Source organism: Lipotes vexillifer, unplaced genomic scaffold, assembly GCF_000442215.2.
Source record: "Lipotes vexillifer unplaced genomic scaffold, Lipotes_vexillifer_v1.1 scaffold875, whole genome shotgun sequence".
NCBI classification, from domain to species: domain Eukaryota; kingdom Metazoa; phylum Chordata; class Mammalia; order Artiodactyla; family Lipotidae; genus Lipotes; species Lipotes vexillifer.
The window spans coordinates 1,980,516-1,998,142 of record NW_006792177.1 but is presented as its reverse complement, the minus strand read 5'-3'; the positions used below and the strand labels follow the sequence as shown (position 1 = coordinate 1,998,142).

General features: G+C 41.3%; 1 protein-coding gene across 2 annotated transcripts in view; it reads right to left on the bottom strand.

Annotated features, from left to right (window-relative positions):
* The window catches only part of PTPRA (protein tyrosine phosphatase receptor type A), a 70,916-nt gene that overhangs the window by 21,626 nt on the left and 31,663 nt on the right, over positions 1 to 17,627 (bottom strand). For both annotated transcript variants that reach the window (XM_007465395.1, XM_007465396.1), the window contains 3 exons: positions 12,293 to 12,383; positions 10,715 to 10,791; positions 2,498 to 2,534 (listed from right to left, as the gene is read on the bottom strand). In XM_007465395.1, the coding sequence (XP_007465457.1) occupies positions 2,498 to 2,534; positions 10,715 to 10,791; positions 12,293 to 12,383 (205 nt within the window). The remainder of the gene's footprint in view (positions 1 to 2,497; positions 2,535 to 10,714; positions 10,792 to 12,292; positions 12,384 to 17,627) is intronic.

The window sequence follows — 17,627 nt, the reverse complement described above, 5'->3', positions numbered from 1 at the left end:
TTTTAAAAAAAAAAAATAAAAAAAAAAAAAAAAAAAAAAAAAAAAAAAAAAAAAAATCACTGAAAAAAAAAAAAAAAAAAAAAAAAAAAGAAAGGCCATTCTGGTGGAAGGAATCCAAGGAGCAAAGCTAGGGCCCAGAGGGATCAGTCAGTAGGCTGCTGCAACAGAGCTGGAAGAAGAGATGAGAGTAAGGAAGTGTGTCAGAGAAGGCAGATTTTGGAGAGAGAAACAAGAGGACTAGTCATATGTAAAGCAAGGGACAGGTAGGAGATCTGGATGATCCCAAATCTGGTTTGGTTGATTAGGTAGATTAAATTCCAGTCACCATGAATATAGATTACATTCCAGTCTCTTAAGAACAGAGGAGAAAAAGCAGCTTTGGGGCTGAGGAAGAGTCACGTTTCAGTTTCTGATGTTGAATCTAGAGTCTGTGGGGGTATTCAAGCAGAAGAGTACAAAAAAATGTGGCTCTGGAGCTCAAGAGAGGCAGCAACCAGTCAAACAGAGGTGGGTATTAGATGAGGTCTCTCAAAGAGGATACAGAGGGGGAGGAGTAAAGAAGGGGTCAAACACAGAACACTGGGGATCTTCAAGCATTATTCAAGTTCAGACAGAAGAAAAAGCCCAGGAGGCAGAAGAATGGACAGAAATGTGCCAGGAAAGACAAGAATAGAGTTTCAAGGGAAGCAGTCATCCACAGTATTGAAGAGAAACTATACTTAAGGGGCAGAAAGAAGAATAAGAGCTAGAGAAACAACATTTAGAAAAGTGAGAAAAATCAAGAGAACTGAATGGCAGGAAATAACAGGAGTGTTTCAAGGAGTGTGAAGTACTGTGGAGAAGTTCAAGAGGGAGGGAGTCTGAGAAAAGGCTAACAGGGAAATCAAAGGTGAACTTAATCTAAGAACTATTTTAGCATCAACAAGGTCCCATGACAAACAAAGAGAGGATGAGGTTATGTGTGCTTGTTGGTGCCAAAATCATCACTGAGTAGGTGGTAGCTGAGGTGGGCCTTGGAGGGTGGACCTGAACTGACAGATGGCTACAGAGGGAGGGAAAGTGGGGTCCAGTTAGGCAAGGGCCAGGTCCTGGTGGGAGACTGCAAGGGCAAGGAAGATCTAAGACCTCTGACCACCTCTGCCTCATTTTACCTCTATCCCTATTTTATCACGATCACAGTACTGTCCAACAGAACTTTCTGTGATGATGGAAATGTTTCATATCTGCACTAATATGGTAGCCTCTAGCCACATGTAGCTATTGAGCCTTAAAATGTGACTAGTGTGCGGGCTTCCCTGGTGGTGCAGTGGTTGAGAGTCCGCCTGCGGATGCAGGGGACACGGGTCTGTGCCCCAGTCCGGGAAGATCCCACATGCCGCAGAGCGGCTGGGCCCGTGAGCCAATGGCCACTGAGCCTGCGCGTCCGGAGCCTGTGCTCCGCAACGGGAGAGGCCACAACAGTGAGAGGCCCGCGTACCAAAAAAAAAAAAAATGTGACTGAAGAACTGGATTTAAAATTTTATTTTATTTTATTATTTTTTGGCCTCGCCACATGGCTTGCGGGATCTTAGTTCCACACCCAGGGATTGAGCCCGTGCCCTCAGCAGTGAAAGCACAGAGTCCTAACCACTGGACCACCAGGGAGCTCCCCCAAATTTTATTTTAAATAGCCACATGTGGTCAGTGGCTACCGTATTGAACACGATAGCCACTTACCAAAGTTCCTGTTTATTTTGCTATAAATTATCCTCTATCAACTAAAGGCTCCAAAAAGGCAGAGACCATATTCTGTTTTATTCCCCTACATATCCCCATCACCTAGGCCAGTGCCTGGCACATAATATTAATAAATGGTCAATAAGTATTTGTTGAGTGATTAAATAAATGGGCTTTGATGGACCATAATAACACCAATTACTTTTTAGTGCTGCAAACATCAAGATTTTTTTTTTGCTAGGATCCCGAAGGTGAGGACACTTGTTAGAACTTCAGGCTATGGAAACGTGTGCAGAGCATGTATAGGACCATGGCATTGGGTCCCTGCTCTGAGGGTTCTCAGACCACTTATCTGTGAATAATAGTGGAGCTCAGGCCCATGAGTGGGAGGAGGAGATGAGTCAGCCTGGACCAGTGAGGTGGCCAATCCCCTTTGGAGACTAAATCCAAATTCAAATTCTGAGCAGCCTGGTTTGAACTTAAGTTTCCCAAATGACCCCAAGACAGAGAACCTCATTAGACTGTGTTGTATGTGTGTGTATAGCCTTCTCCAGTATTTTTTATGCACATATATAAAAGAATTTCTTTCAAAGGATCCCTGAACACTAAGTCATCAAGATGAAGGCCCTTAGTTATAAACCTGCAAGGTAGATTATATTTTTTTCAGGTGGTAATAATTACAGAAAAGCTAATATATTCTGAGTAATCTATTAGCATTTGGAAGAAAAATCCCAAATCCATTCATGGTTAAGCCTAAGAGTAAAAAATTATCTTACTTTACCTTGTGCAGCAATGAATTTGTTCTTTTCTTGGTAGCCCTGGGGGTGGGGTGGGAGAGTAGAGGAGAAACAGAAAGTGAAAACCCAAAAATGGATAGGAATGAAATTCTCCAGACTCCCAACCAGTTTACAAAGCCTTCCTTGTGAAAAGGTCCAGGCAATTAACAAGGATTTCCATTCTAGAAATTTTAATGGGATTAGCTTTGGATAGCAGGAAGCAAAGATTACATGGTCTAGGCAGTCTTCTTAAAGTGAATTATTAACAAACATTAGTATAAGAACATCCAAATAACAACTCCTAGGCTAGACCCTGTTCTGATGCTCTCTTAGTTGCTGACAATCTGGGTCTGGGTGTTAATGGGTAGGAACCCTCCAAGTCAGAAACGTGAGGCTGGGCCCACACGAGGAAGGAAAATGGGTTATTTTCTTGCTGATGCTGTACCCAGGTGCAAAAGTTTTCGGGGAATAGCCCATGGGTATGGTGTAACAGCTCCCAGTGTTTGACAAGAGGGTTCTCCATTACAGGAAGTGGGAGACAAAGAAGCCAAGGAGCCTGGGGACGTCACTTAATAGATAAGGAGCCTCTGAAAAGCTGACACTGGCAGTAACTCTCTTTACTGTTTAGTCATACATCTTTTCAACCTCATTGTTTAAATATAGTGTTCACCTGAGACGTCCCAGGTAAGTGAAAAATCATTTGATTTAAGGATTGTAAATCACCTTCTGCCTCTCTCAGACAGCACTAAGATGGGCAATGAGGGAGGCAACTTCATGGATGGGATACCATACCAAGGTGATGATGTGAAATACTAGTCTGCAAGGCAGTGGCAGAATAAAGGAGAGGGCCGAGTCTGAGAAGCCCCTTCCTATTCCAGTTCAAACAAGGGCAGGGCAGGGTTGCTTCCCAGCACTGGAGAAAGCTTTAGGCCTCAATATGGACATGTTTAGAGTTAACAATAAGAAGCTTGTTAAAATTTTTATTAAGAGGAATTCTCCAAAAGTTTTTAACCATTAGAAGATGGAAACTGATAAAGCCTTAATTAAGGATGCTGCATTCTGCTTATAGCACTAAACTTGTAATTAAAACTGAGAAGCTCTTAGAATATGTTAAGCCGTATAATATCCTTGCTTCAGGAGAAGCTGCTGCCAAGTTCTCACTGGAGCATGTGGGTCATGAATAGCTTAAAAGCACTGTAGGAAGGCCCAGCCCCAAAGTGCTTCCCACTCCATCTTTACCAGGAGTGTGTTATATATCCCCCATGAAAACATGCCTACATAGTGATATGCTGACATTCCTCAACCAATAAGGAATAACTAGAATGAGGCAAAACTACTGATCTTCCTTGTGTTATGTTCAAGGGCAAGATGAAATGTGGCTCCCTGGTTCCTGAGACATCTTTGGATTCTGCAAGTCAAATGCCAAGTTGGCTCTAGGTGGCACCTACATTCCTACCAGTTTAAAAACAAAAACAAAACACTTCTAAAGACCCTCTATACCCTTAGACACCGCAAGGTGAGAGAGGAAGCTGGTCCTCCTAAGACTCCAGGAGGGAAGTCCAGTTGCCACCTGTACTGTTTATTTCATCTTCTCCTGTTACCAATGTCAGGTTCACTTTCAGACCTTTGTATTCTCCAAACCACAGAACCCATCCCCCCTGCCTACTGCCACCACTCCGTGGTGCCTGACACCACCTCTCTTCAAGATACATGTGTGATCTTGGTTCTGTGTGCAAAAAGGGCTTGGTAAATGATTGCCAGGGGGTGGGAATGGGGAGTAACTGTATATGGCCAAGAAGGTTCTTTCTGGGGTGAGTAAAAAGTTCTAAAACTAAGAGGCAATTAGCTAAAAGGTATAGCGTTTCTCTTCTGAGGTGATGAAAATGTTCTAAAATTGGTCATAGTTGCACGTATCTGTGAATATACTGAAAACCACTGAATTGTAAATTTTAAGTGGGTGAAAATTATGGTATGTGAATTGCATCAATAAAGCCACTAACAAAGTTCTAAAACAATTATAGTGATGACAGCATAACTTGGTAAACTTACTAAAAATCACTGAATTCTACATTTTAAATGTTTGAATTTCTGTTATATAAACTGTACCTCAATCATGTTGGGAGGAAAAAAGGGTTTCGTAAGTGTAACTGGCAGCTCACAAAAAATGGCCACAATTTGTTTCAGCAAAGGTTATTGCCTGCCCCTATACTCCAAGTCCTAAGGACATCTGCTCCCTCTCTCCCACTGGATCTCTCATCTGCACTCAACCCCACTGACCACCTAACACTTCTCCATGCTTTACTCTTTGCCCTCTGAGATGCTCTTCTCTCCTGGTCTCCTTCTGTCTCACTAATGAGCACCTCTTGCCCAGTGTGCCTTGGCAGAGGTTTGTGGGCTCAAGGGCCCACTCTTCTCTCTCTAATGACTTCAAAGGCCATGGCTTTGGAATCTCTCCCCTGAGCTCAGATTAATGATGCCCAACTATGCTGGATACATCCACGTGGATCACCCTATACTCTTTTTTTTTTTTTAAACAAGAAAGGTATAGGTTGTTTTTATCCCCCATAATTAAATTTCCACAGCATCTCCCCAAGCATAAGTATTACAAAAGAATGTAAAAAATCACATTTTACACATTTACACAATGTGTATAAAAAAATCACATGTCTTTAGCATTTAGCTCAAATCTCACCATCTTCAAAAAATAGATCTCTTGCAAAACTCATCAGCTAAAAGTTCTATCAAAGCACTGTGAAGATGGCCTTTGCTAGCCCATGGCAATCATTTTCCCATTTTCCCTCGCCAGTTAGGGCTGAATAGCAGAGTGAGGCTCAGATTGCGGACGTGAGGTGGGGAGGGACACAAGGGCTCATTTTCCCCAGTACAAGATGGCATCTAAAGCTTGATGGGAGAGAAGAACTGGAGAGACTTGAGGAAAGGGTCCAGGCCCTGTATGCAGTCAGGGTCAGTGCTGGAAGAGGAGGAATGCTTGCCATGCTTGTGGTGTTTCTGCTTCTTTTTATGAGCGTTCTCCATTTTCTTCTGCATCTTCTTGTCCATTACCATTCCTGGTGCTACCATGCCAGGAGCCAACGCCAGGATCAGGTGGTGGGTATGGAGGGGGGTAGGGACCTGAGGGTTGGCATCCTGGATACCCTAGTTGTGGCACAGGATGACAAGGCCCACCAGGGGGAAAAGCTGGATTCCCCTGGGGTGCTCCTGGGGGAGTGGGAAAGGGGTCTGGAGGAAAGGTCGAGTTGGCAGGTGGTGGATGAGCAGGATTGCAACCTCCAGGGTACCCGATGTTAGGGGCCTGTGGATATGGCCCTGGCTGCCCAGCACTGGGTTTCCACACGTTCGGGTGTTTCCTCCAGCCCAGAAATGGAGAAAGAAGGAAACTCCACCCTAAATACACTCTACAGAGTATCACCCTATACTCTCTCATATATTAGTCAATCACCATATCCTGCTAAATTCTACCTCCAAAGTGGTTTTTACTTTGATGCTTCTTCTCCAACCCTTCTACCCTCACCATTTGTAGCATGCTACTGTAACAGCCCTCAATCGGCCCTTCCTAAATCCATGTTGCACACGGTAACCTGAGTGATCAATATACGAATGTGGCTATATCGCTCCTTGTCTTTAACACCTTTCAATGTTATCCCATTGCCTAGAAATCAAAACTCTTAGCTGGGGACTTCCCTGGTGGCGCAGTGGTTAAGAATCTGCCTGCCAATGCAGGGGACACGGGTTCAAGCCCTGGTCTGGGAAGATTCCACATGCTGCAGAGCAACTAAACCTGTGTGCCACAACTACTGAGCCTGTGCTCTAGAGCCCACAAGCCACAGCGGCTGAGCCTGTGTGCCACAACTGCTGAAGCCTGCGCGCCTAGAGCCCGTGCTCCGCAACAAGAGAAGCCACCGCAATGAGAAGCCCACGCATCACAACAAAGAGCAGCCCCTGCTTGCCACAACTAGAGAAAGTCCACGCGCAGCAACGAAGACCCAATGCAGCCAAAAATAAATAAAAAACAAAAACAAAACCTCTAAGCTGTACTGAAAATTTGTAGATACCATAAGGTGACTCAATCAGCATCCAGTCCCACCCACTTCTAGCTTGACTTTCTTTCTAGAGGCTGAAAAACTAAAAGCTAAATTCCCTAGACTCTCTTGCAGCTCAGTTCTGCCTAAGAGCCCAGTTTCTTCCTAGCAGTCCCACATAATACTTGGGATAGAAGTGAGTAATGTGAGATGGTGACTGTGCTAGGAAGATCTGGTCTTTGGGCAAAAGCATGGCAGTGGAAGCATTGAGTTCTTCTGTAGCACCTCTGCAGGGGTTTCACTACGAGAGTCATACAGGGTAGTTGGGTACATCTACGGCTGCTCTGTTCCTGGTGACTCTCCCACAGATTCTGTAAGCCAACCACTATCTTATAATAAACCCCTTCCTGTTGAAAATAGACAGAAAGTGGACTCTTGTCATCTTCAACCAAGAACCCCAACAGACACACTTGACATTCAATGCCTTCTAAGATCGAATTCCTACCAATCCCCCAAGCCTCATCTTCCATGTCTTCCCATCTTGTATCTTATAACTAAGACTACTGTTTCAGTCTCTGACTTTGCTCATACTTCTCTTTTTGCTTTGAAGTTTCTGCCCATCTTTCTTCTCTTGAATTCAGACCTACCCTTCAATATTCAGCTCTACTGGCTCATCAGGTTGGCTGAATGTTTCTTTCTCTAAGTCCCAAAGAATCTGGGAATACCTTCTTCACACATGTTGCACACTAAAGGTTATGATCTACCTGTAGGTAGATTACACTAGGGACCATATCTTATCTCTGTAACCTTGGAGCCTACCCCCAGTGCTTACCACACAGCAGGTGATCAAAAAATGTTGACTGAATTTAATAAACCTAAATCTTCTTTAATCCCTGACTCTTACTAATGGTTAACCATAAGCTTTTTCCTGCTTTTCTATTTTCACTGAGTTCATAAGTACCTCCAATTTAACCCTCTTCATCTAAACTTTCATATTACCAATTAATAACCTCCAATAACTATCAAGCCTTTATAGGATGCCCTATTGTGAGCTCCAACTAAACATGGCCAAAGGAGAAGGCTTGTTTCCTTCTAGTGCCTTGCTTACGATGACCATGAATAGACCCATCTTACTTGCTTACCAGCATTAACATCCAATTTACTTTTGTCTGTCTTCACCTTCAATGTGGGAAGGAGCCAAACTGGTTATGGTGACAGACACTGCTGGTTACTAACTGAAAAGCTATTCCTTCCCTTTCTTTCTTGCCACCAAAACCACGCTTTTGTTCAGACATTTACCTTTCATTGGCTTGGAAGGTGATCATTCCTCAGCCCCAGAAGGGTAAATCATGATAATTCTCAGTGCCCTAGCCAGTGACTGGAGAGAGGGTGTAAGCATGTGATCCAATTCTGGCCTGCAGGCTCTGAAGGGCACTGTACCGGAGAGGCTTCTGAGAAAGGTCATGCCCCTAATAAAAAGAAAAGCATAGGGCTTCCCTGGTGGCACAGTGGTTGAGAGTCCACCTGCCGATGCAGGGGATGCGGGTTTGTGCCCCGGTCCAGGAAGATCCCAGATGCCACAGAGCGGCTGGGCCCGTGAGCCATGGCTGCTGAGCCTGCGCGTCCGGAGCCTGTGCTCCGCAATGGGAGAGGCCACAGCAGTGAGAGGCCCGCGTACCACAAAAAAAAAAAAAAAAAAAGAAAAGCATATGCAGAAATTCTCCACCACCTCTTCCTCCTCTATGTTGTTTGTTGTGTTTATAAGAAATGTTTGGAACTGCTGTAGCCATCTTCTGAGCAAGAGACAATGCCAATAGGCTGAAGATATGAGTAGAAAGATGGAAACACCTGGTTTCTTAAGGATGTCACTGAGTCACAGACTCAGCCCACCCCAGAACTGCTATACACCTGTCTTCGGATTACATGAGAAGTAAATGTTCCTGTGTAGACCACTTCCAGCTGAGTATTCTGTTACCTGCAGATGGAAACATTCTGATATTGCTATACTCTTCCATATAATGTTAAACTCAACCTGTTCCTCCCAACCCATCATAATCTTTGATCTAAATCCTGGGACTCTTAGCTGGTTACTAGCCTTTTTCCATTTTCCTTATCTACTACATCAATCATTTCTACCAGGGTTCCTTTCCTTCTAAGTATAAACATATGACCATCACTAAGAAACATATACAAGAATTTCAGCAAATCCATACTCGTGAGGGTGCCTGCACTACTCCATTTCTGAAGTCCATCTGATAGCCTATTTTTTAGCCACAGCCTCTTGTTCTTCCATCTTTCTCCTTTTCCTATCCCAAGACTGCTCTTTCAATTTCTTGAGACCTAGTCCTTGATCCCTTCCTTTCTCTACTGAACCTGAAGCCCTCGGCTGACTACTTGAAGCAACAACGGACTTCCCTAGCCCCTTTGTCTGAGTACCACACGTTTTCTGCATATCACCAATCCTAGGGTACAACTGGAGAAAATCACACAACTGAGGCCCCTATATATCAAAGATTTCCATCTTAAGTAGCTCCTCGGTGCAGCTAAACATGCTTTTTTCATGCCCTTTTCAGTATTCTTTCTTACTGACTTCAGTACTCTCATGTCACAGTCCCATCCTCCCTTTTCAGCAGATAACCTTGACTTTACTTCTTAGAAAAAACAGACGAGTTCCCTCAGCTTGATTTATTCACACCTACAAACCACCTCTATCTATTCTATATTCCTTTACCATCAGTCTCAGAGGAAAAAACATCCTTTCTTATGTTCAACGCGAATCTCTCCATCAGTATTCTTTTAAAAAAAATTGTGGTAAGGGACTTCCCTGGCGGTCCAGTGGTTAAGAATCCACCTTCCAATGCAGGGGACGTGGGTTTGATCCCTGGTTGGGGAACTAAGATCCCACATGCTGTGGGCCAACTAAGCCCGCACACCTCAACCAGAGAGCCTGCGTGCTGCAAACTACAGAGCCCATGTGCTCTGGAGCCTGCGCGCCACAACTAGAGAGAAGCCTGCGCGCCACAACTAGAGAGAAGCCTGTGTGCCACAACTAGAGAGAAGCCCTCACACCACAACGAAGATTCCCACATGCCGCAACTAAGATCCGATGCAGCCAAAAAAAAAAAAACAAAAAAAAATTGGGGTAAAATATACATAACATAAAACTGATCATTTCAGCCATTTTTAAGTGTACAGTGTACTGTGGCATTAAGTTTATTCACATTGTTGGGCAACCATCACCACCATCCATCTCCAAAACTTCTGCATCTTCCTCAGATGAAACTCTGTACCCATTAAATGATAATTCCCTTATCCTCCCTCCCTCTAGCCCCTGGCAACCACCGTTCTACCTTCTGTTTTAATGAATTTGACTACTCTAGGTACCTCATATAGGTGGAATTATACAATATTTATTGTTTTGTGACTGGCTTATTTCACTTACCATAATGTCTTCAAAATTCATCCATATTGTAGCATGTGTCAGAATTTCTTCCCCTTTTAAGGCTAAATAATATTCCATTGCATGTATATGCCACATTTTACCTATTCATTCTTCCATTGACGGAACCTGGGTTGCTACCACCTTTTGGCTATTGTGATTAATGCTGCTATGATCATGGGTGTACAAATTCCATCAGTATTCTCTTCATGCTTCAGTAGTCAGGCTTGCTCTCTCTAGCTCTCTTGCTTGCTCTCTCTCTTCCTTTCAAACTCTCTCTTTACTGGTTCCCTCCCGTCAGCCTATAAAACATACTCAAGTCTCGAACACCATCTCTATAAACATTCTCTAAATCACCCCTAAAAACCTCCTTTCAGTTTCAGCTCTTCTCTCAATTCATAGTAGACATGACTAACCAGACTTACCTGGAGTCAGATATTCTAGTCCTGTTTGGAGGACAAGGTGTGCTTTTGTTCTTAGTTATCTGAATAAGCTCAATAAAGAATTCACTGACTCTTACAGAAAAGTATACATTTAGGTTCACATTTCTGCATGGGAAAATTTTGGGAATGATGACAGGTAAACATAAGAATACATTTTAAACTGTCTGATCTTTAAAAAAATTTTTTCAGTCTTTTAAAAAAATCAGACTCCTCCGGGAAAAACTGAAATAACAAATACTCCTTCTAACATGCAGCTGAGAAGGAATCAAGGAAATAATGAGAAAAGCTCAAGTTCCTTACATTGATGAATGAAGCATTGATGTAATCAGAATCTGGAACTCCTTCAACTGGTGTCAGATGGACTCTAGAATGGTCATCTAGAAAAAAAAATTTTTTTTCAATTAAATTCAGTTTTATATTTCACTGGTCCCAATGCAACCAGGCCAGTTGTGACATCTATGACTATATGTAGAGAGACACACAAGTATAAAGTTGTCACTGCAGCACTATTTATAACAGCAAAAATTTGGACACATCTCAACCATCATTAGGGGACTAAGTTAAATAAATTAAGATATATCCATAATATGCAATAGTAAGCAGATGATAAAAAGGAAAGTGAACACTTCTGTTTCTTGACAATTACCAGTACATATATTGGTGTATATATATATATACCAATACACCAATACATTTCTCTATATTATAGTCATTTCAGGTATATAGCATTATAGTTCAACATCTGTAATAACTATAGCGATCACCACCACAAGTCTAGCTACCATCCATCACCATACAGTAGCACTCCCCCACCAATCCATTTCACCCACCTCCAACCCCCTTCCCCTCTGGTAACCAATAATCTGTTCTCTGTATCTATGAGTTTGTTTTGTTTTGTTGGTTTGTTTTGTTTTTTTAGATTCCACATGAGTGAAATCATATGGTATTTATCTTTCTCCATCTGACTTATTTTCCAATATATATTGGGAAAAAAAGAAAAAAGTCAGAGCAATGTATACAGCATACCAGTTATACTAAAAATATATAATATATATACATGCATTTATACACAAATAAGACATAAGTATCTGTAAATGTCTAGTACAGTGGTCTTTAATATATTATGCACCCAAAATTACACTAGGAATTATTTAAAGGATGAGTTTTTTAAAAAAGCAATTATAAAAGATAAAGCAGGGCTTCCCTGGTGGCGCAGTGGTTGAGAGTCTGCCTGCCAATGCAGCGGACACGGGTTCGTGCCCCGGTCCAGGAAGATCCCACATGCCGCGGAGCGGCTGGGCCCGTGGGCCATGGCCGCTGGGCCTGTGTGTCCGGAACCTGTGCTCCGCAACGGGAGAGGCCACAACAGTGACAGGCCCGCGTACCGCAAAAAAAAAAAAACAACAAAAAAAGCAAAGTTCAAACATTTTGCTCTCACATCCCACTAGATTATGCATATTCCATTCTGGAGACCACTAGCCTAGAAAAATGTCTGTTAAGTTATAGATAAACTGATTAGCAATGGCTAACTCTGGGAAGGAGTTACGAAGAGAACTCTGAATTGTAATTTCTTTGCAATGAGCAATAAAAAACCCCCACAACAACCATGCACTTGCTGTCTGGTCTTAGTGAAACTGCTCTCCTTAACTTCCTAGAAACTTTAGGTCTGCCACAAAAAGCCTGGTCAAGCACCCCTACTGACTTTATGAGCACCTGGGGTTGCCTGGGGAGCCATAAAGGCTCTTTCAGTCCAAAGGCTTGACTCTATTTTTATTACCAGCCTTCCTATGATCAATCACAAGATTCTTTCCATCCTCAGAAAATCTGGCTACAGATGCAGTTTCAGGTTACATCCCAAGAAACCCTACAAACACTCACAAGGCAAGATGTTTACGTATCGATTTTTTTCCTTGTTCTCCTCCTTGGAGGCAGCTTCACAGGTGGCCTGGATAGGACAAGCAGGGAGAGCCTGAAAGGTTAAGAGAAATTACAGAAGTTATTAAAAGGGATGAACACCAAACACGTAAACTGCTGCACCATACTCTGACCTGGCAGCAAGTTCTACCTTTTCTTGGGGGGGAAAAGATGTGCCCAGGTGAATACTTGCACCTAATACAGAGAGTGCACCTCTCTTCTAAATAGCTTCTAAGCTCCTCTGAGTTTGAATGCCCAGAGGGCAGAATGCCCTTCCTGTTACTATAAGCACAGCATGCTCTTTATATGATTACTATGTGGTTAGGAGCATGTTACAATGCTGGGTCAAAATGGACCACCCCAGTATATAGGACTGGGGACATAACTGAAAGGATGGGCCATTTATCCCCATGCTGACCACCATGCAAAGCTGGAGATGTATCTCAGAGTAAACCACACAGGAGGGGTCTGGATGGTCAGTTGAGTTAGGAGCCTGACAAGGGGGTATGGCAGCCCAGCCTCTAGCATCATGTGGTAAGGAAGCAAGGACAGGTGAGTGGGTGAGAGGGCATTCACATGGATGCAGCAGTTAGGAAGCAGAGGACTTGGATAAGGTAACACTGAATCTGCAGCAGTTTTGGAGCAAATGTACATCAGCTAGCACTGGGAGGTATGTGGGTAAGTATAAATGGTTTGACATGAGATAGTCTGGATTGTATGAACGTGAGCAAATTGGCCAAAGTTTCCCATAAAATTGGGACAATAATATCTGCTACATAAGGAGTAAATAAGATAATCTCATGTTTGGCATAGAATAAGCATTCAATAAATTCATTTTATAGGAGTAGGAAGGTAAACTTTATTATTTGAACTGTTTTCTTCTGTGTTCTGTATATTCAAAACTAAGAAAGCAAAAAGAGAAATAGTTTAAAATTACAACCTAGACAACCTTCCTGATAAGTGATTTGGAAATATGTCTTAAAGCTTTAAAAATATTCATACCCTTTGACCTAGCAAATCTGGATTCTAGCCTAAATAAATAAAAATCTCTATGTTCAAATTATTTACTTCATCATTATTGAGAATGACCCCAAACTGAAAACAACCTTAGTATTCAGCAGTAGGAGAACAGTTAAGTAAATTATGGTTCATGTATTACTTTTCATTCATTCTTTCAACAAACATATAATGTGTACCTATTAGGTACCGAGTTAGGTAAAGAGCAAACAGTGGTGAATCAAATCATATACACAGTTCTTGCTCTCATGAACAATGCAAACTTGTGGGTGAAAGACAGATATTAAATAAATAAAACAAGTAAATATAAAATTACATACCATGATAAATGCAATGAGAGAACAGGTTATTAGAGAAAGTATCAGAAAACCCAAGGAATACCCCAATACAGATTAAGGGTAGGTCTCTATGAGGAAGGATGAATATGGAAAAGAGTATTCCAGGCAAAGAACAGCATGTATGATGACCTAGAGGCAGGAGAAGGTTTGGTTTGTGTGAGGAAATAAAGTGTCAGTGAGGGTGTTATGTATAAAATGTTGCTGGTGGAGATGGCAAGACAAAGTGTGAGGAGATGAGTTTTTTGACAAGGTTGATCACATATTACTACATAGGTCCTTGAATAGGAAGTCTGAATTTTACTTTAAGTGCACGAGGAAACCATTCAAGGTTTTTATAAACTGCAATCCACTTTACCTGTTAAAGAATCACTCTGGCTGCTACATGGAAAATGGGCTGGGAGGAAGGCAAGTACAGAATGTGGAAAGATGATGGTACAAGGAAATAGATGCCTTTGAGATATATTATGAAGTCAGAATGACTAGATTTAGAGATGGAATGAACAAAAGTTGGGGAGAGAAAGAGACAGGAATGAAGGATGACTCTCAGGTTTCTAGCTTGGATAAAAATAATAAAAAAGATTAAGTAAAGGAAATGCCAGCCTAAAAGGAACCAATTTTGCCAGAAAGAAACAAGAGTTTTAAGAAGGAGCAAATATACTTCCTAGGAACCAGCAAGATAGTGGTAGGAGAAATTAAAGTGAAAGACCCCAAGATAACCGGAGTCAAGGTCTCATAGTCCATCTACCTTCACTTATTCAAGAGATTTTCTTTTCAGAGTTAAAACCCTGGAGGTTCTGCCTGTTATTTTACTGAGAAAGCCAATTTCTTTAGACCCACTGCTGTCAATACATAAAGGGGAAAAAGGAGTTTCCTGGACCGGAAGATTGGAATTTCCAAGTTCACCCACAGTTTGCCTTCTCTTCACCCAGACAGGCTAGATTTCCACCTTGATGCAGGGCAGGATGAGACACAAGTTTTTAAAAGCCCTCAAGACAAACCCTGAGGCATTACTTTTCCTGTACATCCCTTGTCTAAAATGATGTAGAACAGATGTAGTGACAACAAGATTCTTGAAAATAGTCCTCAGGGTCAGTAATGACAATGACCACATCTCAAAGTCCTGTCAGCACCCCTAGCTCTCCCAGTCATGATGAAGAAAAATTAGGTCTCCAGGTAGGCTGAGGCTCCTAAAAGGAAAGTTAGGAAGAAACAGGAGTCACTGTTTGACAAGAGAAAATAAAAGATTTGCTTTAGAGAACACTGTACTAGATGCAAAATATCAGATTAAAGAGCTTAGGTCAAGGATGAAAACAAGGGGAATCCTACTTTTAGCTTCTACTCTGAAAAACCCAGCCTGGAGAGCTGGGCAGAAGCAGCTGAACCAGAAGGCTCTAAGATGTTAAATTCTCCACAAACAGTAGGTGGCATCAAAGACCACTTCATCCCTTGCTTAGGCCTTTACTGGAAGCAAGGCTGTCATTTTTTAAAAAATGTCAGTTAAAATAATTTTTTTCCCAATTTTTACAATTATTTTTTTAAAAAGTATATCCACCACCCAATTTAACTTATAAGTTCTCTTTGGGCCCTTCCTCATCATGTCCTCTTCCTTCTCCTCTCACAAGTAAACTTGGAATTTTGTATTTATTATCCCCTTACTTTATTTGTATCCATATAATCTGTGTCCTTAAAAATATATTTTTTTATTGTTCAGTCTATTATTTGATAAAAACGCAATGATAAATGGTGACTTGCTTTTTTTGCCCAACATTACGTTCTGAAGATTCCACTCAGGTTGTTCCATGTAGCCAAAGTTCATTCATTTTAACTACTTTGCAGTCCTCCATTTTTAGACCATACCAACATTTATTTATCCATTCTACTACTGGTGAATATTTGGGTTGTTTACAGTTAACCGTCCTGCTTTGAGCACTAACTGTATGTGTTTCCTCATGCACATTTGCAAGAGTTTCAGGTATGACTATCTTTAACCTTACCAGATGAGGCCAAATTGTTTTTCATAGTAGCTGTACCAATTTACACTCCCACCAGCAATGTAAAGTATTTCCAGTTATTCCGTATCCTTGTCAACATTTGCTACGGTCAGACTTTAAATGTATCAAATGTAGGTTTAATTTATATTTCTCTGATTATTAATGAGGTTCACCATCATTTCACAGTTTACTGGTCAACAGGGTTTCCTCTTCTGTGAAGAACCTAGTTGAGTGTTTCCCCATCTTTCTACTGGATTATTTATCTTCTTACTACTTTGTAGTTCTTTATGTGTTCTGGAAACTCATTCTTTATCAGTTATAAGTGTTACAAGTATTTTTTACCAAGTTTGTGGCCTGCCCTTTCATTTTCTTTATAGTATTTATTTATGAACAGAAGTTTTGCATTTTAATGTAGTCAAGTTGATCAATCTTTCCCTTTATAAACATTTTAAGTCTTAAGAACACCTTCTTATGTGAGATCATAGTATATTTTCCTACATTATTGTCTCTACATTTTTTCCTTTAAATTTCAGTGTTAACACACACAACTGGGACTGATTTTTGGTATGAGACAGGAATTCAATTTCATTTATTCCCATGGGGTTACCCAATTGTCTGAGATCTATTTATTGTAAAGACCATCCTCTACCCCAGCAAAACTACAACAGCATTTGTCGCAAATAGGTTTCCCTTTGCATATGAATCTGCTTCTGGGTTCTCTATTTTATTCCGCTGGTCAATCTATTCCAGTGCCAATACAAAACTGTCTTAATTACTAAACTTTATAATGACTCTTTATACTGGTAAGGCGGGTCTCCTCACCTTGTTCTTCTTCTTCAGGAATGTCTTGGCTATTCTTGAATCTTTTCTCCTCCATATTAATTTTAGAATCAGCTTGTCAAGTTCCACAAAAAACCTGTTGGGATTTTTATTGGAATTGCATTGAATCTATATATCAGTTTGGGGAGAATTGACAACTTTACAATACTGAGTCTTCTAATCCATTGATCTTATTTCTTTCACTAATTTAGGTTTTTTTCTTTAATGTCTTCAAACATTTTTATAATTTTCTCCAAAGATTTTGTAAATATTTTACTAAATTTATTCCTAGGTACTTCACATTTTGGATGCTATTGTAAATGGTATCTTTTAAAAATTATTAGATTTTCTGATTGTGGCTTATGAACAGAAATGCATTCATTTTTTATGCTGTTTTTGTATCTATCAACCCTGTCAAAATAACATCAATTCTAATAATTTATCTGATGAGTCTTTGGATTTCTCTGGGACGATAATCTCCTCTGTGAAAAAAACTGATTTTTGTCTCTTCCTTTCCAATCCGTAATACCTTTCGTTTCTTTTCTTGCCTTACTGTGTTAACGTCTCCAGTTAACACAGTATCTGAATCTCATTCACTTTAAAGTTTGAATCCCCTTCCAAATACTCTGGCCACAGTCACCAGTGCCTGAACACTCTGCTGTGATGGGGAGCCTACTACTTTCCAAGGCAGTTCCCCTCATCTTGGAACAGTTCTGTTTAGAAGGACTTAACACCCAGATACACAATTTGTTTTCCCCTTGTACTGACTAGCGTAAAACCCAGGAGGTCAGCTGGTACCTTCTCTGCCCCTTGGAAATCCTGAACTCCCAACTCCCTGGACTGTTGAATTCTAAAGCCCTTGACATAGGTACTGATAATTCCCAAAGGCCTTTGGCTCTGATACATTTATTTGGAGACAACTCATCAATGTAGAGACTATTCTGCCTCTGATTTACTCAGATGAATGACAGATGCCACAGTTCTGTCACCAAATTACACATAAATGCTTCTTTACCTGGAAATCCAAGAATTAAGCTGTCTCTACTAAAGATGCAGGGTCATGCGTGGGTTGGGGGGTTTCACATTTCACAATTCACAGATTGTGACCGCCTCACAGCCTCTAGTTCTTTCCCT